This window comes from Hemicordylus capensis, chromosome 2 (genome assembly GCF_027244095.1).
Source record: "Hemicordylus capensis ecotype Gifberg chromosome 2, rHemCap1.1.pri, whole genome shotgun sequence".
NCBI lineage: Eukaryota > Metazoa > Chordata > Lepidosauria > Squamata > Cordylidae > Hemicordylus > Hemicordylus capensis.
In genome coordinates, this window is record NC_069658.1 from 26,393,255 (window position 1) to 26,415,279 (window position 22,025).

General features: G+C 47.2%; 1 protein-coding gene across 7 annotated transcripts in view; it reads right to left on the reverse strand.

Annotated features, from left to right (window-relative positions):
- The window catches only part of CPLANE1 (ciliogenesis and planar polarity effector complex subunit 1), a 200,493-nt gene that overhangs the window by 123,776 nt on the left and 54,692 nt on the right, over positions 1 to 22,025 (reverse strand). For 6 of the 7 annotated variants that reach the window (XM_053297186.1, XM_053297187.1, XM_053297183.1 and 3 more), the window contains exons 16-18: positions 17,633 to 17,785; positions 16,042 to 16,270; positions 7,023 to 7,162 (exon numbers count right to left, since the gene is read on the reverse strand). In XM_053297186.1, the coding sequence (XP_053153161.1) occupies positions 7,023 to 7,162; positions 16,042 to 16,270; positions 17,633 to 17,785 (522 nt within the window). Of the gene's footprint in view, positions 1 to 7,022; positions 7,163 to 16,041; positions 16,271 to 17,632; positions 17,786 to 18,312; positions 18,349 to 22,025 lie in introns of those variants that run through there. The other variant, XM_053297189.1, reaches the window with a different exon arrangement.

Below are 22,025 nucleotides of genomic sequence, written 5' to 3' on the forward strand. Positions count from 1 at the left end.
ATCAGCCCTCTGCCCTATCCCTCTGAAATTGGAGTGGTAGCCTCCACCCATTAGGCACTACCACCCCACCCCACTCTTTTGGGGCAGATCCACTTTCTGCCCCCAAACTGCCCCAAAGTCACTAAAACTTCAAAAAATCTCAAAAAATCAGCCCTTTGTCCAATCCCCCTGAAATTGGGGTGGTAGCCTCCACCCATTAGGCACTACTACCCCACCCCACTATTCTGCCCCAGGCCCCACTTTCTGCCCCAATCTGCCCCAAAGACATGAAAACTTCAGAAATTTCCCAAAAATCAGCCCTTTGCCCGATCCCCCTGAAATTGGGGTGGTAACCTGCACCCATTAGGCACTACCACCCCACCCGACTCTTTTTGCCCAGATCCCATGATATGCCCCCGAACTGCCCCAAAGTCACTAAAACTTCAAAAAATCCCCCAAAATCAACCATGAACCGACTCACCTGAATTTTTTGGGCCCGAAATTCAGGTGATTTGGCTTGGGCCCGAAAAATATCGGGGGACATCGGGGGTGATTCGGTTCAGCCCCGAATCACTCGAAATTGCTCGTTTCGTGCACAGATCGTTCTGTGCCCGAAATTTTTTGCACATCCCTAGGATAGATGTCACCTGCTCTGGATCTCTGCTAGCACAGCATTCTCAACTGCCACCTTTTGAGATGTACGTGCTCACACCTTTTCAAAAAAATCCATCTGTTGTTGATGGATTTCGGGCATAAGCCAAAAAGTCCAACTAAAATTTGGATTCCTCTCTCTCTGTTGTCACAGAGGTACTTCCATTCCCTTCATAAAGGTGTAGCTTTGGCCAGGGCCGCAAGGGAGGAGGAAACTGGCAACCTCCTCTCCTGCTGCTGCTGGGTGGAGCCCTCTCCAGATTGTCTTCATCTGCTCCACATCCTCTGCAGGTACCTCCATTCCCTTCATAAAGGAGCAGCCTGGGGCCTGCGTCCTTGGTGTAAGCCTAAAGGCTCTCGTCCTTGTGGTTCTCAGCCATGTGGGGAACAGCTGTTGGACCGCAGGAATCAGAGGAATGGGGAATCACAACAAGGACTTGGAGGATTGCAGAGCAGGTGCACTGACAGCAGCAGTCCCCCTCCCCCATGCCCACTTGGCATTTTAGCAGCTGCATAGGGCCTACCAGATTAGCCTCTGTTTAACAGGAGGGAATTTTTATGTCTTGTTATTATTAAGGTGCTGCTCTTCACAATGTGTATCAGAGCATCATGTTACTTTGGAGGAGGCCCTTCCAATTGAGGTGGTCTTTGGCAGAGGACACTATGGCAGTGGGAGTAGGACCTGCCAGGTGAGAAGGTGCACTGGCTATATCAAAGCCATCACATCCTCCAATCCTCCTCCCATCCAAGGGGACCCCAGTAACTCTCCCAGCAGTCCACCTTGCCTAAAGCGGGTACTATTAAATGCCAGGCCTATAAATGCAAAGACCACAGCCATCCCGGAGGTTATCCTGGATGAGCACACTGACCTGGCATACATTACAGAGACTTGGTTGGATGAGGGGGGAGATGTAAAGGTTTCTGGGTGCAGCATTGGCCAAAGCAGGGTGGGCGGGGAGGCGGAGTTGCCCTGGTTCATCATGAGACCATCCCCCTCACTAGATACATTGTTCACTATTCTGACCAGTTCGCATGCCTACATGCAGTGATGCGATTGCAAGACAAAGTTGGGTTTCTGTTGGTATACCACCCACCCTGCTGTCTAACAGTCTCCTTGCCTGAGCTGCTTGAGGTATTCTTGGATGTGGTGTTGAGAACTGTTAGTCTTGGGGGAATTTAATATCGATGCTGAAGCTGCCTTGTCTGGTGAAGTTCTGGACTTCACGTCCTCCATGATGACCAGGTGCTTGCCTCAACTGATTTCTGGTCCCACACGTGGCAAGCCATATGCTCAACTTGGGTCCTTCAGTCAATAGTGGATAGTTGTGCTCCGTGGACAGTCCAGGAGCTTTCAATACTGTTGTCATGGACAGATCACTATCTGATGAAGGCTGGACTAAGAGTGAACCCAATACCACTCTGCAGGACAGGGGGACTAGCTTGGATGGTCCGCCCTCAGAGGCTTATGGATTCTAATGGATTCCTGAAGGCTCTGGGGGAGTTTCCTGCTGAGAGAGTGGGTGATGCTGTTGATGCCCTGGTCTCCCTCTGGTATGAGATGGGTTGGGCAATTGACACAGTTGCACCTAGATGTCCTTTCCTGACCCGCTGAGTCCAAGCAACTCCCTGGTATATTGGTGAGTTGCGGACAACGAGGCAAGTTGGTAGACAGCTTGAGCGCCATTGGCAGAAAACTCAGAATGAATGTGACTGAACACAGGCTAGAGCCCATATTAGGACCTATGCTATGGCAGTGATGGCAACGAATAAATCTTACTTTTCTGCCACCATCACTTCTGCTCAGTGTGGTTTGGGGCCTCCTATGTGAGAGCCCCAAAGACCATCAAACAGAATCCTCGGCAGCATGCTGTAACCAATTTGTGTTACATTTTGGAGATAAAATTGCTCATCTCTGTTCTGACTTGGATGCTAAGGTTTTTATAGCACCAGATCTGGATGTTGCCAGTCCACCACCTGGTCTTAGGAAGTAGTCATTAGGCCCCTCCTACAAAAAGCCCTTATTGGACCCAAATGATTTAAATAACTTTCAACCAGTGTCTAACCTCCCCTTCTTGGACAAGTTGTTGGAGAGTGTTGTGGCATCTCAGCTCCAGACAGTCCTGGATGAATCAGATTACTTAGATCCTTTCCAGTCTGGCTTCTGACCTGGATAAGGGATGGAAACTGCCTTGGTCGTCCTGGTGGATGACTTATGCCGGGAGACAGAGGGAGTGTGACTCTGTTGATTCTTCTGGATCTCTCAGCATCTTTTGATACCATGGAATCCTTCTGGGACGTCGCTCCAGGTTGGGACTTGGGGGCATGTGTTATACAGTTGCTCCACTCCTACCTGGAGGATCATATTCCAGAGGTAGTGCTGGGGGATGCCTACTCCACCCCTTGGCCTTTGGGGTGCCACAGGGATCTATTCTGTTCCCTATGCTGTTTAACATCTACATGAAACCTCTGGGAGAGGTCATCTGTGGGTGTGAGCTGCAGTGCCATCAATATGCTGATGACTCCCAGCTCTAATTATCTTTTAAGTCAGCAGACACCAGGGAGACAATGGATGTTCTGAACTGGGGCTTGGAGGCTGTTCTGGACTGGATGGGGGCAAACAAGCTGAAACTTAATCCAGATACGATGGAAGTGCTTTGGGTTGGTCAAACTGACCATCCGATTATTGAGATAAATCTGGTCTTGGACAGGGTCACATTCCCTCTGAAAGACAAAACCTGCAGCTTGGCAGTGTTTCTGGACCCAGCGCTATCCTTGGAGGCAAGGGTGGCAACAGTGTGTAGAAGTGCCTTTTACCAGCTATGGCTGGTAGGCCAGTTGCGACCCTATTTGGAAAAGCCTGACCTCAGTCACTCACGCTTTGCTAACATCCAGATTGGACCACTGCAATATGCACTGAGTGGGGCTGCCCTTGAAGACTGTTTGGAAGCTTCAGCTGGTGCAGAATGCTGCCGCAAGGATGCTCGTGGGCGCAAGTCAATTCACGAGTTTCACACCCATCCTGTGGCAGCTTCATTGGTTAACGGTCCGTTTCCGGGCTAGATTCAAGGTGCTGGTCTTCACCTTTAAAACTCTACACAGCTTGTACTGAGATACCTGTTGGACCACATTCGCCCATATGAACCTGCCAGGACCCTCTGTTCATCATGTCAGGCCCTGCTCATGGCTCCACCACTAACAGAGATCCGGTTGGCGAGGACTAGACACAAGGCCTTTCAGTTGTGCCCTCTTGGCTTTAGAACGCCCTCCCCAAAGAGCTACGCCATGCTCCCTTCCTCAGCGTGTTTTTTTTTTTTTATTACACACACATCTTTAAAGAGGCTTTATATGTTTCATCTGCTCCTTATATCTGGTAGGTTCTTTAGTTTTTATAGCACCCAGTTTTTAGCTTTTTACTTAACTTTTAATTTGAAACTTTATAAAAATGTAATTTAAATTGGGGTTTTAGCATGGTCTTTTAACTTGTTCAACTTAATATGGTTAACTTTATTAGTCTTCTTTTACACTGTATCTATTTTATTAATGTTGTGAGCAATCCCGAGCAGTAGTGTACTGGAGGGGCAGGGTATAAATATTTTAAACAAATAAACATTCTTAACTGCCACCTTGTGAGCTGTATGTGCTCACACAACTGGTTTTTTCCAAACAATTTTTTGCTGATGAAGGCATAAGCTGAAAAGTTCAACTAAAATGTGGTTTCCTCTATCTCTGTTGTCAATTATGTTTTTGTACATTGCACACCCAGGCCCAGTAACAAGACACGTTTGACTCAATGAAATAGGACCACTTTTATTAATAAATTACAATAACCTGCAACGAGGTATTTACAATTAGAGTGTGGGTACCCTCTCTGTGGGTCAGCCTCATAAGGAGGACTGCCCACCACATAGCGAAGGACTGGGTGTGGATTCAGCCCAGCACCAAGTCCAGACATCACCACAACTGCGAGGCTTTAACCTTGCTGAAGGGAGGCCAACCAGCACCCACCCCAAACAGGCTGCAATAAGAGTGGTGGGCGCCAGCCAGCCTCCGAGTAGGGGCGGATCCCAGCCCAAGGGCCACAAAAACTTGCAAGGGCTGTTCCTTGGCTTGCCTACTCACCTTACAGGTGAAACTTGGAAAATTAGAATATCGTGCAAAAGTCCATTAATTTCAGTAATGCAAATTAAAAGGTGAAACTGATATATGAGACAGACGCATTACATGCAAAGCAAGATAAGTCAAGCCTTAATTTGTTATAATTGTGATGATCATGGCGTACAGCTCATGAAAATCCCAAATCCACAATCTCAGAAAATTAGAATATTACATGGAACCAAGAAGACAAGGATTGAAGAATAGAACAATATCGGACCTCTGAAAAGTATAAGCATGCATATGTATTCAGTACTTGGTTTGGGCCCCTTTCGCAGCAATTACTGCCTCAATGCGGCGTGGCATGGATGCTATCAGCCTGTGGCACTGATGAGGTATTATGGAAGACCAGGATGCTTCATTAGCGGCCTTCAGCAATTCTGCATTGTTTGGTCTCATGTCTCTCATCCTTCTCTTGGCAATCCCCCATAGATTCTCTATGGGGTCAAGTCAGGCGAGTTTGCTGGCCAATCAAGCACAGTACACTGTATACTTTTCAGAGGTCCGATATTGTTCTATTCTACAATCCTTGTCTTCTTGGTTCCATGTAATATTCTAATTTTCTGAGATTGTGGATTTGGGATTTTCATGAGCTGTACGCCATGGTCATCACAATTATAACAAATTAAGGCTAGACTTATCTCGCTTTGCATGTAATGCGTCTGTCTCATATATCAGTTTCACCTTTTAATTTGCATTACTGAAATTAATGGACTTTTGCACGATATTCTAATTTTCCGAGTTTCACCTGTAAATGGTCCTCAAGTCAGACACCAAACTTAGACAACCTGCCCCAACCCACACTCACCTGCAAAGTGACCAAACATGCAACAATGACAACCTAACAATTAGAGTCAATGAGAAGTAGGTGAAAAAAGGCAACACCAGAGCCAATCAGGTGTGACCCCAAAAATCCCTACTTGGCCCCCAAAGGTGACCAGACAACCCTCACTGAGCTGGGGTGGGAGGGATGAGTGCTTTGCCCCAGAGCAATTGAGAGCAAACAGAAGGGAGCCGTCTGCTTATGCAGCCTCTCCCCTGCTCCCATTGGCTGGCACACGTCACATGCTGAGGGAGCCAAAATGGTGGCCCCCAGCCTGTCTCAAGGGCACTAGGTGGATGCAATAGCGGGGAGTGATGATAGATAGATAGATAGATAGATAGATAGATAGATAGGTAGATAGGTAGATAGATAGATACTGAGGGGTTCCTTCCAGGATCCAGATTCTCCTGACAAGCCTGTTTTCTTTATCTGCCCTCCACCCCCACTCTGTATACATAAATACAGTCATCCCTTGCCAACCGCGTGTTTCCTAATCGTCGTCTTGAGTATCCGCAACTGGGAAATTATGGCAGGTCTTGCCAACCACAACCCGAGTATCCACAGTTGGGCAAGTTTTTTGGCAATTTGGGTCCCCCCACCCGTGATTTCTGGGGGTCAGGGGTGATTTCTGGGGGTTACCCTTCACTCCTCTTACTGACTCATGGTGATTTTTTCTATTTTTACTTTATTTTATGGTCTTTTCGTGACCGCAGTTCCCCTAACCCCATTTGCCATTGATTTCAATGGCTCATCAACCACGAATTTGCCAACTGCAAGGTTTTCCTGGAACGGAACCCTCGCGATTGGTGGTGCAAGGTTTTCCATGAACGGAACCCTCGCAACTGGTGAGGGATGAATGTATAAATGTTTAGAATTTGGTCCAACAAAGCTGCATGTTTACACACAAGGCAAGCTCTGGGTTTGTGTATGGTTCTCTCTGATTGCACATCACTTTGAAGGACTGACAACCTAAGTGGTACATAATGTAAGATTACATAGGCCTAGTTCTCACTGAGGTGGTAAACCTGTATATGGGCTGTATCACTAACAGAGAGAGCATTGCATGATTGAATGTTTCCCCCTACAAAATGATTCCTATATAGAAAAGTAGTCAGGGAGAAGGTGAGGTTAGAAACTTGTTCCCAGACATCTAGTTTTCTATCTGCAGGGTTTCTTTTTTGTTTTAATATGGAGCAGCATTCAGTCATGCAAGTCTTCATCGGCTGTCTGACACAATACAACCCAAATACTATGAGAAGTGGATCACAGTTACCCTCAAAACACTTAGAAAAGCAGTAGGAATGAAATGGGCATGAAGAAACATCAAAAATAAAAGGCATCAGCACTCACATCCTGCATTTGCATGAACGTGTCAACAAGACTCAAGAAAACAAACCCACTTGAAGAGATTGCACACCTGTAAGTTGTTTGTATTTAGGATCTCCTTGATTTGATGTTTCATTCTGGACAAGCTGACCCAAATAGGACTGCAGTTTTTCTTGAAAGAGCTGAGTTGGCGTCAAGTGCAATGGCAAGGACAGCTCTACTTTCTCAGACCTGGAAGCATATCAGAAACAACAAACTGGGCTGTTTCTAACATTCTGAACAGCTACTATGCAGTCACCTATAGAGGATCCACACAAGGCAGAAACTTTCACAGGAAGAGCATCTGCCTGCACCACTCACTGTGACTTATATAACAATGGCAATTTGTTTCTGGGTCCAGTTCAAGGTGCTTGGTTTTGACCTTTAAAGCCCTTAACGCCCTGGATACCTGAGGGACCACCTGCTTCCAAGGGTTTCTGCCTCCTTAATGAGGTCATAGGAGGGGGCTCTGCTCCATGTGCGGACAATAAGGGATGCCCAGCTGTTGTGCACATGGGACAGGGCCTTCTCAGTTACTGCCACCAGACTTTGGAATGCTCTCCTGGTGGGTATCCACTCATTAGTCTCCATCACAGTTTTCAGAAAGCAAGTTAAATCTTGGCTTTTTACCCAAGCTTTTTATATGAATATTTTTGTTGCTGCTGCTTTGTATTTTATGGTTATATTGTGCATGTTTTAAAACTTTTAATTAGATTTGTATTTTTATATTCCAATTGGATATTTTATTGTGTAATTTTAATAGTCTTATATTGTGTTAAATGTTTTTTAAACTGCCTTGAGATGGTTTTAATGAAAGGTGGTATACGAATTTAACAATAAATAAAATAAATTATGTTTATGTATTTTTAGGCTGTCTTTTGTTAAACAAACCTCAAGGCAGTTTCCAATGATTAACACATATACAAGAACAATATACATGCAATAAAATAGAAGCTAAAACCTGGAAGACAGGAGCAGGGTGAAATGCTTCAGTAGCTAGAAAGACCACTATGGTTCTCTCATGGACCAAAAGCTTGAAAGTAGAAAGCAGTCTTCTTCACCTGATTACAAAAAGCCATAAGAGAGGTGAGAGAGAAGATCACCACAGGGAGGAAGTTCCATAACCCTGTCCCATGTGCACAACCATCTGGTCCTCAGATAGAGCCATGTGCACCAGAGGCTCTTCACCTCCAACCCAAAAATCTTGTAAGCATGCAAGTTTTACTTGGAAGCAGACAGTCCTTTTGATATGATTCATCATTCAGAGATCATTCACTACAGCAAAGGATAAACAGGTTGCTTACCTGTAACTTATGATCTGGATGTGATCCGTTGTATTCATAAGAACTGGGTTTCTGCGCCTGCGCAGGGACCTCCCGGGCTGACTAGCTAGCTCCTCTTTGCGCCCCGCCCGTCTGCACGTGCCTTGCAGCTTCCGTTAGAATCGACGGTTGGGGCGCCTCTCCTTCAGATTTCTCGCAGACCGCCATATAAATGACGATCCGTACACCGGCATCCACTAGTCCAGGCATTCTGCAGCGGGGCCGGCTGGGAGGGACTTATGAATACAACGGATCACATCCAGATCGTAAGTTACAGGTAAGCAACCTGTTTATCTGGATTGTGATCCATTGTATCCATAAGAACTGGGTGTTTAGCAAGCTACCCCATAAGGAGGCGGGTGCAGATGACCCCCAGCTATGCCAACACACGTTTCAACACTGATCTTCCAAAATTCGCCTCCCTAGCCATCCGCAGATCCAAAGCATAATGCTTTACGAATGGTAGATGCGATGACCATGTCGCCGCCAGGCAGACATCTGCCATTTTAATGCCTGACAGATGTGCCGCAGACGTTGCGTAGGCCCTAGTAGAGTGAGCCCGAACCGTCTTTGGCGGTGTTATCTTCTGGCTTTTATAGGCGAGGAAAATCAGTTCCACTAGCCAGTGAGCAAGTCTCTGGCGAGAGATTGGACGGCCCTTGCTACGCCCCCGGAAGGAGAGAAAAAGCTTTTTACTCTTCCTAAAGTCATGAGTTCTCTCCAAATAGTATAGGAGTGATCTACGCACATCCAACGTGTGGAGGGCCTTCTCTAAGTCCGTCTCCGGACTACTGAAAAAAGTTGGTAGCACTATGTCTTGATTCAAGTGGAAATCTGTTACCACCTTTGGCAGGAATCTCGGATCGAGACGCATCACAACCTTGTGTGGATAGAATTGAGTGTAGGGTCTATCCATCCGCAGGGCCGTCATCTCGCTCACTCTCTTAGCCGATGTAATGGCCACCAAGAACGCCACCTTCAAAGTCAGAAACTTCAGTGGAACAGTCGCCAGTGGCTCAAAAGGTGCCTCTGTTAGGGCAGAGAGTACTAAAGACAGACTCCATTGCTCCATTGGGCTGCACACAGGCGGGTAAAGGTTATTAACACCTTTCAGGAAACGTTTACATTCCGGGTGGGAGAAAACCGTGGACCCATCCCATCCCCTGTGCTTTGACGAGATTGCAGCCAAATGCAGCTTAATGGAGACATTCGCCAATCCACTCAGTTTGAGCGATGTCAGGTAACGCAGCACATCCCGAGGGGTCGCACGCAATGGCGTGACACTCTTCCCCCCCATATAACTCTTGAAGCGGTTCCACTTGCAGGCGTAACTGCATCTTGTCGACGCACACCTACTGTTTAGTAAGATGTTGTTTAATAGTTGATTCTCCAAGCGGTCAGCTTGAGAGAGTGCACATCGGGGTGTAACACCTTCCCGTGTTCTCTTTGCAACAGGTTTGGAGCCTTGGGGAACTTGTGGAACACTGAATGAGACATTCCCAGAAGTGTGGCAAACCACGGCTGGCGCGGCCACCATGGGGCCAGAAGTATGCATTTCGTTTGGTCCCGCAATATCTGCGCAACCACACGGCCCATTAACGGCAGCGGGGGAAAAAGATATAACAGCCCCGTCCTCCAGGCCTGTTGAAAAGCATCCCCCAGGGATCCTTGGCCTATGCCCGCACGCGAACAATAATTGACACACTTTTTGTTGGCAACCGTGGCAAATAAGTCTATCGATGGGACCCCCCAGATCTCGAACACCCTGTCGAGATACACCGGGTTGATTTCCCACTCGTGTCTTTGGTTGAAACTGATGTCCCTGCTGAGCCTGTCGGCCAAGCAGTTGTCTACACCCTTTATGTGTATTGCTACCGGGTGAATTGAATGTTGAATGCACCAGTCCCATATTTTTCTCGCAAGCAGGCAAAGAGACAGTGACACTGTCCCCCCTTGACGGTTGAGGTAGGCAATCGCCGTCGTGTTGTCTAACTCCAGCTGTACTGCTCGTCCCCTTATCATAGGTTCGAATGCCCTTAGGCCCTGGAACACAGCCAATAGCTCCAAGTAATTTATATGCTGAAGTCTCTGCAACTGGGTCCATGTCCCCTGCACGCATACGCTGGCGCAATGCGCACCCCAGCCCACCATCGAGGCATCTGTCGTTATCCGGGAGGTGGGCTCCTTGGACACAAACTCGACTCCTTTGCCCAAATTGCCCATGTCTAGCCACCACCCCAGGCTGGCGAGGACATGTTGTGGTAATGTCAAGTGCATATTCTGGCCATCCACATTGGGTCGGAAGTTGTGGAGAAACCAATGCTGCAATGTGCGCATACGGAGGCGCGTGTGTGACACCGTTGCGGTGCATGATGCCATCAAACCCAACATCCGCTGGATTCGAACCGCTGGCTGCCGTGGAGTCCTCTGAAAGTGACGTATGAGTTCGTGCATTTGGGTAATTCTTTCCGCAGGTAAGAACGCCCTGGCAAATTCCAAGTCCAGCACCGCCCCGATGAAGTTCACTCGAGTCCTGGGTTCGAGTCTCGACTTCTTCCAATTCACATTGATGCCGAGGCACTCCAATAAGGCTAGCAGCATCTGCACTTGGCGGGTAAGTAAACTCCTGTCGTGGCTCACCACGAGCCAATCGTCTAAATACGGATACAGCCTCAAGCCCTGAGTTCGTAGGTGGGCTACAACCACCGCCATCACCTTTGTGAACACTCTGGGCGCAGTAGAAAGTCCAAATGGAAGCACCACATATTGATAGATCTGTGCCCCTACTGTAAACCGGAGGAACTTGCGGTGACTCTCCTGTATCCCGATATGGAAATAAGCGTCCTTGAGATCCAGAGTAACTGCCCACTGTTCGTTCACCAGCAGAGGCAGAATTCCCTGCAGTGTCACCATTCTGAATTTCCTGGTCCGAATGAAGAGGTTGAGCCCCCTCAGGTCCATTATGGCTCTTATTCCACCGTCTCTCTTTGGTATCTGAAAATACCGGGAATAGTAGCCGGTCAGTCTGTTCGCCCATTGCACCCGCGTGATCGCCTGTTTCTCCAGCAGCACCTTGACCTCCTCCCGCAACACCTCCGTGGCCGGCGTATAGACCAGTCCAGAGAAGGGAGGCCTTGTTTCGAACTCCAACGCATATCCAGTCTGCACTATTCTCAGTACCCACCGGTCGGATGCTATGTTGTGCCATGCTGGCGCACGGCTTGCCAGTTTGATGTTGATCCTGGCAACTACAGGGCCGATGTAGTGGGTCCTGGATTGTAGCGTTGGACTTAATTGGCTGCTGCAAAACTGATGCAGTGGACGAACAGTCCCGTCAAAAGCTCTTGCTGGAAGTGTCCTTGTCGCCTTGACGAGCTGTTTTTCCTTTTTGTTTTTGGTTAAAGCCCTTACCGCGTTGGTAAGGTCTGAATTGTTTTCGGTATTCTTTGCAGTCCCGATACCGATCACTCTTTCTCTGATAATAAGTGCGGCTCCTTGCAGTTGAGCTGGAACCGCTCGAAGGCACCATAAAGGTGCGGGCAGTGAATTTAGATTTTTTCAACGTCTCCATTGACGTGTCCGTGTCCTCATGGAATAAGCCTTTGCCGTCAAATGGCAAGGACTCGACTTCCTCCTTCATGTCTGTCTGCAGGGTCGCTGAGCGAAGCCACGCATGCCTGCGCAAGCTCACTGCCGTCACCATTGCTCTCGATTCCGTCTCCGACAAGTGTTTGAATGCGCTCAGTTGTTGGCGCGTTATTGCCGTTGTTCTTTCGTACACATCATTAAATCTCCATTGGAAGTCCTCCGGAGACAAAGAGGATGAATCCTGTAAGAGCGCATCCCAAAGTAAATGGTTATAGCGTGCCATACACGCCGCATAATTAGCAATACGAATTGCTAAACTGGAGGTGCTATAGATCTTTCGACCCATAACGTCCATTTTCCTCCCCTCTTTGTCAGCAGGCGTGGAATGACGGTGTCCACTCTTGGTGGATGAAGCGCAACTGACAACCAAGGAGTTCGGTATAGGATGACGTAACAGGTAAGAGTTCTCTCCTTCAGTCACCCTATACAAATTCTCAATGCGCTTGGAAGTCGGAGCCCCGACCCCCACTGAGTCCCATGCCACCTTCGCAGCCTTATCTATCCCAGGAATCATGGTGAGGGCAACAGGATGCGAAGTCTTAGACCGCTTCATCATATTATAGACCGGGTCAGCAACATCCGCATCCAGAGAGCTTACGTCCATGCCCAGGGCTTCAGCGATGTCCCTTATGAGGATATGGTAAGCTTTCAATTCCTCAGTTGGCGAGGTGGATAGTTTTGGTGGCACATCCGAAGGGGGGTCCGACCTACGACTGATATCATCTCTGTCAGAGGCCGGTCCCGACTCATCGTCCTCACTGTCATCAGAGGGTGAAGATGATGGTTCAGAAGGAGGAGGTGTTGCTTTCCTCTTTCTTTTCCCAGCAGGTTTTTCTGGCATCCTCGTCTGGACCACAGGTAACTGTGAATTCTCTGGAAGGTAGGTTTGAACTTGCACCAATGGTGTTTGTATAGGCAAGTTCACAGACGGCCCCTGATGGTCTGCATGCTCTGACTGCAGCAGCGGCTGAGCAAGCTGTCCAGCCTGCACAAAATTCCGCAGCCCTTGCACTGGTTGCATTTCTATCTGTGCCGCTTTCCAACGCAAGAACTCTGCATAATCATCCGGCACACCATGGCGGAAACCACAGGAATGAGTTGGCTGCAGCATCGTAGAGCACCCGACATCGGTTCTTGGATCCTGGACCACTGCTGGTGTCAGTGAGGCAACATGAGGCAGATCAGCCAGCTCTCCACCTCCAGGACCCTCGTCTAAGCCTGTCGACAGGAAGCCACGAAACGTCGCACCCGAGGGGGTACTCGAACTCGACTCCAGCAGTTCTCTAAGTCCGTCCCCGTGTGTAGCCAGACTCGGAGTCCTCGGCGTCGAGGGGGACTATGCCGGCGTCAATGCCGGCGACAAAAGATGAGGAATCCTCCTCAATGTCGACGCCGTCAACACCGACGAAGGAGCAGTGTTCACATTCAATATCTGCTCCGGCACCGTGGACGCCGACGGAGGAATGGCATACACCGCCTGGGCAGTTATGGGAGGCTCCGATGCCGAGACTTGCAAATGCCTCGATGCCGATATCGACGTCGCCGTCGATGTCGATGTCGATTCCAACGTCGACACCTGTCCCAGACTGCCTTGGCCCAATCTCGATGTCGACGCTGGTGTCGATGTCGAGACTAAAGTCGATGTCGAAGCCGAAACCATCTTGACCGTCGATACTGGAGGTGTCGACGTCGAGGCTGTAGGGGACTCAGCCGAGTCCACGTCGTAAATCTGTGCTGCCGTCGGTGAGGGAGTTCGATGGCGAGACTCCTCACGATGGCGACCTTCCCTCTCAGAAGCATGACGATCTCTATCCTTATGCTTCTGTTTTTTGGAAACCTCCTTTGGTTTCTTAAACAGAGTGTCAACAGTGGTTTTAGACTGCTTATCAGCAGACCCACTGGAACCCAATCCCGGGGAGCTTGACGCACCGCACTCCTTCGACATCGAAGCTCCCGATGTCGATCCGGAACTCATCGACGCCGACGGACGAGGAGTTGGCGGTCGAAGTGCCTCCTCGTATAACGCAGCTCGAAGCCTGAGAGCTCTATTTTGTCTAGTTTGTTTTGAAAACGAGCAGCATATCTTACATGCCGCCGTGTTATGATTCTCTCCTAGGCACATCAAACAGGCGTCGTGATAATCAGTCGAAGGCAACTTTGCTCGACACTTTTCACACCGTTTGAATGTCTTCTTAGCTTCCATTGTCCAAATGCCGTTCCGAGTCAAATTCAGTAAACAATCTTAGGAACAAACAAAGCAGAGTCCGTAATCAAGTCCGTTCGCCGTTCCGAGTCAAAACCGTCCTGTACAAACTTCGAAGTTAGAATCAGAGTCCCAAATCAAGTCCGTTGTTCGTTCTGAAGTCAAACCAATTAATCCGCTCAGTAGAGAATAGTCAAACAGTCCGAAGTCAAATTTTTGATAATAATTGAGGAGCAACAGCCAAGAGGTGTAAGCGCTTTGGCGGTCAAGAGAAAACTGAAGGAGAGGCGCCCCAACCGTCGATTCTAACGGAAGCTGCAAGGCACGTGCAGACGGGCGGGGCGCAAAGAGGAGCTAGCTAGTCAGCCCAGGAGGTCCCTGCGCAGGCGCAGAAACCCAGTTCTTATGGATACAATGGATCACAATCCAGATCCTCATGTTTCAATACACTATTTCATACTAGGTGAGCAAGGGGATCTGCTTAGCCAATCTGCCAGACTACGCAACTGGAGGCTAGATGCATCACTACTAGAAGAATGGAAAACCCTACTCCTTCAGGCAAGAGGATTCTGCACCTTATGTTTCTCTGTTTGTGGAGGTATCTATCCTAACTATTCCATAATTGATCAATATTGTGCCTCTTGCAGTGCACTCTCCAGTCCCACATGAGAATAAAGTAGGAAGTCAGAGGAGCAAACTACATATCCTGTCTATCCAGAATCATTGGCCAACCTGTTCGGAGCATTTCTGACATTATCAATATTTTTCAGAAACTAGAGCTGCAAACAATTATATGCAGTCTGGAATAGGGCATAACAAGAATGGCAGATACCATTTGGCCCAACACCTGCTGGATGAATTTTGCCATGTGGACACAAGAGACAGAATTCATAACCATATAGAGGTCTATTTTCTCTGAGGAAATGAATGCTCAGTCAACGGTAGCAACCAGAATTGCCCCATAAACTGGATTCTTTATGTAGAGACTACCTCTGACTTTTCAAAGTTGACCACAAAAAGAGAACAGAAGCATCAACAGTCTGTTGAGCATTATTTGCAAGAGACTCTAGCATAGGATTATCAGGACTTCTTTGTGAGACAATACAAAAAATATTATTTATTTATTTATTTATTTTTGCATTTATATACCACCTTTCGTTAAAAAGATAACCCCAAGGCGGTGCCATAATACAACATGTACAGTATGTGGTGCCATTTCCACCATGCATTTGGTTAAAGTATGCATACCTATTTGAGATGAATCCCACAAATCCAGCAATGAAAGTTCTTTAATCCTGAGAAAATGTGCATGCTAGGTAGTGCTGGACAACATCCTCCCCAGCTCACAGGAGATTGGTTCAGAATTAGTTGAGACATTTCTTAAAATGTTGGATCTAATCAGAAAGATGAAATTTCCCTAAATGTCGCTAAGTTCTGCCTGATTGCTAATAAAAGGAGACAACAATATTTGTCGTATTCATATGCATAAACAAATACTAGTTTCCTCATAGGCAGTACAGGTTGAGTGTAAGGAGTTTAAACACACTCTGTATAGTAGATAGATACGGTTAGGTATAGTTCTTATGTCAATTGCGCTTATTGTTTTCTTCTGTTCAACCTGTATTGAGATTGTTTGCTGGTCTGTGAGTGTATCAATAAAGAATGATTGACAGCCTGAGCTGTCAATAGCAACACTAGTGATTTTGGTTGTTTTGGCTTTTGTAACTTAAACATTTAAGTAGAAAAGGGGGGGAAAGCAGGGGGAGGAAACAACAAAAACTTTTAAGGCATTTACTTAAAATTCATATGCAGCAACAAGGTTTGATGTAGCTATAAGATAACAGAGAGAAAAATAACACCGCATTATCCCGTAACATTGTTATACAAATATGACTCACCTTGGGAAGCCATCGTGACTTTGACAATACAGATTATAAACCACCCCAATTGAAACAGCCATTTTCCAGTCTCCAAGTTTATGTGCTAGCCACACAGCTTCTGGAATTAGTCCACCAACAAGCAACAGATCAAGAGCATATTCAACTGTCCAAACACAAGAGAGGCCTTGGTCTGTAACTGCATTGGTGACTATGGAGTGCTGCAGTGGAACAATACGAGAACACCTATCTAAGATACAAAAAAAAAGTGTTAATTCCAGTGCCTCTGGGTTTGCTTTGTTGTGCAGTCGTTTCCTAGTCTTCGATAATTTCGAGCCTAGGGACAAATTACTTTGAGAATAAGACTCATTCAAACTGCTGACCATAACCCTATGTAATGTAAAGTAATTTACGGTCATTAGAGCAAACAAAGGTCATTACCCTATAATGCACCAAACAGTTTGGTACCAGGGTATTTAAAGCCTCCTTCTACATGGTTCTGCCCACTCTCTAAAACAGAGTTGTGCAACTTCAGCTTTCCAGCTGTTTTTGGACTACAACTCCCATACAACTGGGGAGCCAGTGTGGTGTAGTGGTTAGAGTGCTGGAGTAGGACTGGCAAGACCCGAGTTCAAATCCCCATTCAACCATGATACTTGCTGGGTGACTCTGGGCCAGTCACTTCTCTCTCAGCCTAACCTACTTCACAGGGCTGTTGTGAAGAGAAACTTAAGTATGTAGTACACCGCTCTGGGCTCTTTGGAGGAAGAGCGTGATATAAATGTAATAATAACAATAACAACAACACCACCATAGGGGCCACAGAAATCACCATCGGCCAATTACAAAAAGCAACTTTACTGGGAACAGCCTATATTCTATGATGATATCTATAATAATAACAACAACGATACTGATAATAAAATCCAGCCATCCCAGGTCCTTGGGAAGGACTCAATGTCTGGATAAAACAAACCAGTCAATAACACCTGTCTCACTGTGTAAACAAGAAATAATAATAATCCCCAACTACAGTGGACAATAGTAAGAGATTATGGGAGTTGAAGGCAAACATCTTCAGGAGGGCCGAAAGTGAGTACCTCTACTCTAAGATTACCTGGAATGTCTTGACCTTTCCATGACCCTCCTTTGTCTGAAGTGCAGTTGGTGGGTATGTGGAGCAGGGCTTTCTTAGTCATGGTACTCAGGCCTTTGAAAGGCTCAGGAGGTTTGCCTTACCCCATGAAAACAGTGGAAAGGAGCTCCATTGCTACACTGCTCCATTGCTACACTGTCGGGAGTGCCTTTTGAACTGTGCAGCAGCCCGGGCAGATCCCTGTCATTGACAGAGGGCTGCTTGTCATTAGCCACCCAAAATTGGCAGATTCAGTTTTGAAGGAAGAAACCAAATTCTTACCAAAAAACCCACAAAAAACCCTCCAACTTTCCCACTGAGATGAACATCACTCAGAAGTGCTTAACCCTTACTGGATTGAGGTATCTTCAGTAAATCAGAGTTTACGAATACCATCAAATTGTAAAACATTTACTAGTAAACCTGAATTTACACACCTGAAATAAACCAGCACAAGTGATCACAACAATAGAATACCTGGCTTGATGTGAAGTGGGGGCAAAACAGCAATATGATGTGGAGGAAGCACATAAAGCAACTCATTAGTGAAGTAGGCTGCCATGAATCGTCCCAGAGACCGAATCACTGCCAGAGCAGCCTCAGTATGAACATCTCTTATCTGCTCAGCATCTAAGATAAACATTTTAAAAGTTTCACATAAAGTGTGCTGAAGACATCAAAAGGTGTCATTCAAATCTATCACTCCTTTATACTAGCAAGGTAAAGGCAGCACGTTTTGTTGCACTACAAGAATTTCTTAGGCTGACAGAAACGAGGCCCTCAGAGTCTCTTGTATTTACTGGTATCCCCACTCCCTGAAGACAACTTGTACCAACACTTCACTTCACAAGAATTCTTTAAGAAGCAGTTCAGTTACCACAAGGCCTGACGGAGACTTCATTACTTCAATGAGATTACACCAGGGCATGTCATAATTGGATCATAACCAGAGATTAAGCTTTAAGGGACAATTTTCTGTTGAATGAATAGAACGGATTTTGAGCCTGGCCTTTTAACTAGTCTACCATCTGTATAGAAAATATAGAAGAAAGCAGCAAGGAAGGCTCATTGACTGTTAAGGGGGAGACCTTTAAAAAGCATCTAAAAGTTACTTAATCGGTATACAGAAAAACCCTATTATCTACAAGGCCACTCACTCGTTTGTTCCTCTGTTGCTCGCTGCTGCTTGTCTCCCCAGCACTGTATTTCTCTGCTTCATCTTCTCCATTTAAGCATCCCACAGGAGCTCCAAGGAAAGGACTCATAGAAGTGTGGCGCTGGAGACACAAGGGGCAGTGAGCAATGGAGGGATGGGCAAGCAAGTGAGGACAAAAGACAGACAGGCTGGGTGCATGCTGCTACAGTAAGAGCAGCAGCAGGGGGAAGCTGGCAAGGGAGGAGAGAAAAGGTGTGTTATTTATGGGCTCTGGCACAGGGGGCACAGAAAGAGGAGGGAAGCAAGCAAAGAAGGGGGAAAGCGAGAAAGAAGCATTGGTTTCTTACCGTGAAGGCTGCTACTTGCTGTGAGAACTGAGGACATTTAATGTGGGTTATCCTTCCCACATACTCCAGAGGCAGGACTATGCAAATTAGATAGAGCTTTAAGAGCCTGGGAAGGATAGCCCAACCCTGTTTTGAATGTCCAAGTCCAATATGAACTGAAAAGCCTTAATATAGAGTCAGTCTCGTGAGGCTTGGACAAAAAATAGGGGGAAAAATAAGGTGTACCTTTCTGTAGACTGGGGATGCCACATGGGTGGGCTGAGATGTTCTCAGATCCAGCAGCAAAAAGAAGGGTCTGAGGGGGCCCGATTGTGATAGGTTTGTTCCATGTGTTCTCCAGGGTGGAGAATATTTAGAGCTTCTTTCATCGAAAGGACTAGATTCAGGCAAAGTCATCGAAGAGCAGCAAATGACATACGGCACCAGCAGACAAGGAGGATCGTAAACTAGACATGTTGGGCAGACGTACTTATTCAACGGCCTGCTTGTCTTTTAAAATAGCTAATTACATAGCATGCCAGGCGAAGTTTATGCATTCTCTCTGGGAGGCTCTGTTTGATCAACGATCTACATTGGAACCGAGTGAATTTGTGAAAACAACCGAGTTAGTGTTCGCAAGAAAAACTGTGGCAACCTGCCAACAATTGGCAAATGCCAAACATTTGGCTGAATCAGAGTCATGGATATTAACCTTGTCCATTGTTCTAAGGAGGCATGCCCTGGTTGAGGGCAACCGGGCTGCAACATGACATGAAAGATCGCATTGAGACTTTGCCATTTGATGGTGAAGGTCTCTTCTCAGACAAGACTGACAAAAACATGGAGAAGTGGAAGAAATCAAAGATCACGGCACACTCCTTAACGAATCCATGGTATTCTAACTCCAGATACCAGCCGTACAACCAGTATCAGAGAAAGCAAACTACTTATCGCCAACCCAATCGGAGAGACTGCAAGCACCCCTACCAGGGCTACAATAACAAAAGGCCTTACTACCCCAGGAACAAGATGGCCCAGTCCGGGTGTACTAAAGGTACACCACAATCCAAGCAGCAGCTTTGATCTGGGCCAGGGCCCAACTGCAAACGGCAGTGTGCCTCTTCAGCGCAACTGCAACCTCGAAACACCAAAGAACACCAACACAAGGGACACCATCTCCTTGAATTCAGCCAGAATATCCATTAAACTGGCAAGCCATGCCCAAGCATGGCACCATATAACATCGGACCAATGGGTCCTGCGCATAGTCACAATTGGCTATGCAATGGAGTTCAAGGAGTACCCGCCATTTCTGGGCATGAGATATACTCCTGAGGCACCAGTACTGCGGGAAGAGGTGCAGAAGCTCTTGTTAAAAGAGGCCATATCCCCAGTGCAATGGGCCCTGAGCCAGACGGGATTTTATTCCCGATATTTTCAGATCCCCAAGCGCGATGGGGGGATAAGGCCAATAACGGATCTACATGGATTGAACCCGTAAATAGAAGTGCGAAAGTTCAGGATGACAATGCTGCAAGCCATCCTTCCGCGCCTCCACAAGGAGAATTGGATCGCATTGCTCAATCTGAAGGATGCATACTTCCATGTCGGCATTCAGGAAAACCGTCGCAAGTATCTCCGCTTCACGATGGAGTCAGAGATCTATCTGTACAATGTGTTGCCCTCTGGCCTCGTCACCGCCCCGAGGGAATTCACAAAGTGCATGGCGGTGATAGTAGCCTACCTCAGGACACAGGGTCTGTCAGTGTATTCTTATTTGGACGACTGGTTTCTGACAGCCAAGACATGAGAACAGTTGTTAAAACACATAGATGTAGTAATGGCCCTATTGGAAAGCTTGGGCATCCAAATTAATTGGGAGAAGTCATTCCTGGAACCAACAAGACGCCTTCAATATATCAGCGCACAGTTGGATATGAGGGAACAGAAGGCTTATCTGCCGGAAAACCGCTTCCAGCGCATGCGGTTGCTCATCCACGGGTTTCAAAAGATGCCCGTATAGAGAATGCGGAAGGTGCAGGTGTTACTAGGGCTCATGGCGTCCTGCACCACGACAGTCCTCTATGCGAAATTGGTGGTTTCAGATGTGAGAAGAGACCAGATGTGGTTTCTCGGGGCCTTCCACCCAAGATCCAAGCCACAGTTCAAACTTGTTACGCTTACAGAAAAGTCTTGTCTTCCCTAGATTGGTGGACAAAGGAGGCAAACTTGCTCGAGGGAGCACCCTTCCCGACTCCTCAGCCAACTGCCACGGTGACTTCCGATGCCTCGATGCAGGGCTGGGGAGCTCACTTGGTGCACCACATAAATAGGCACTAAGAATTAGCAATGGAATCATTGTTTTGGTCATCTGACCATTCCCCCTCCTCCTTAGAATCATGCCCTACATCTAGGTCCCCCAAGGGAGAATGCAGAGTAGGGTGCGTATATACTGGTTGTACTGAGAGGTGATGTTCTGAAATTGTATCTTCATATCAGGTTCTGCCATATCTTCATATCAGGTTCTGCCATATCAGGAACCTTTGGGCTCCCTGGGACATTGGGATGGGGGTCTGGTGAATCATAGTCAGATCTCTGCAGAATACTGCTGAGACTTATCTTTTTCAGTATTCCTGGCTTTAACTCTTATGAGACTTTGAAGTGTTTTTAGAATGTTTCCTCTTTCTTTTAGATCTTTTGGAAACTGGGCTGGAGGAAGATGAAAACAAGGATGTTGACTCTCTCCTCCTTCACTTATGCTTTCCCCTGTTTTCAGACCTGCTGTGCTGCAGAGATTGAAACCACATCTGCCAGGCAAGAAGGACCTCATTGCTTAAACCCTGAGGAGATTTGGCCCAGGGGGGATACTAACTGGCCCAGAGGGGCTGTATCTGATCCCAGGGGGTGGGGCAGGATTTGGCATTGAGTCTGTCATATCCACTTCTATGGGAACAAGAACAAGTGGGTCAGATCTCACCAGCTTTGCAGGATTCTTTGCATAGAAGAGCTGTCTGTCTCTAAATGAGCGGATGGTGTATTAGAGCTTGTTTGTGTGCCATTTCTTGTCACTCCAGCCAGTGCAGAGTGCTCATGAGTTCCCTTCTCAACTTGCATGTCATGGGCCTCACGGTTCTAGGCAGTGCTCTAGATGGTGCAGGCACCTCACTGGCCTCAATCTTCTCCTTGCCGTGATAGCCACTCCTTACCCTGACTATCCAGCAGCTGCTCCCGGCTCTTGGGCTTGCCCTGTTCCTGCTGCTGTCAGCCCCTGTTGGAGACCAGGCCCAGAGTGGGCGGTCGCAGCAGAACTGGCTGGGATGAAAAGCCCAGAGGGAATAGGTGTAGCAGGGGCCTCCACTGAGGTGCAGCACTCTGAAGCCACGTTGGA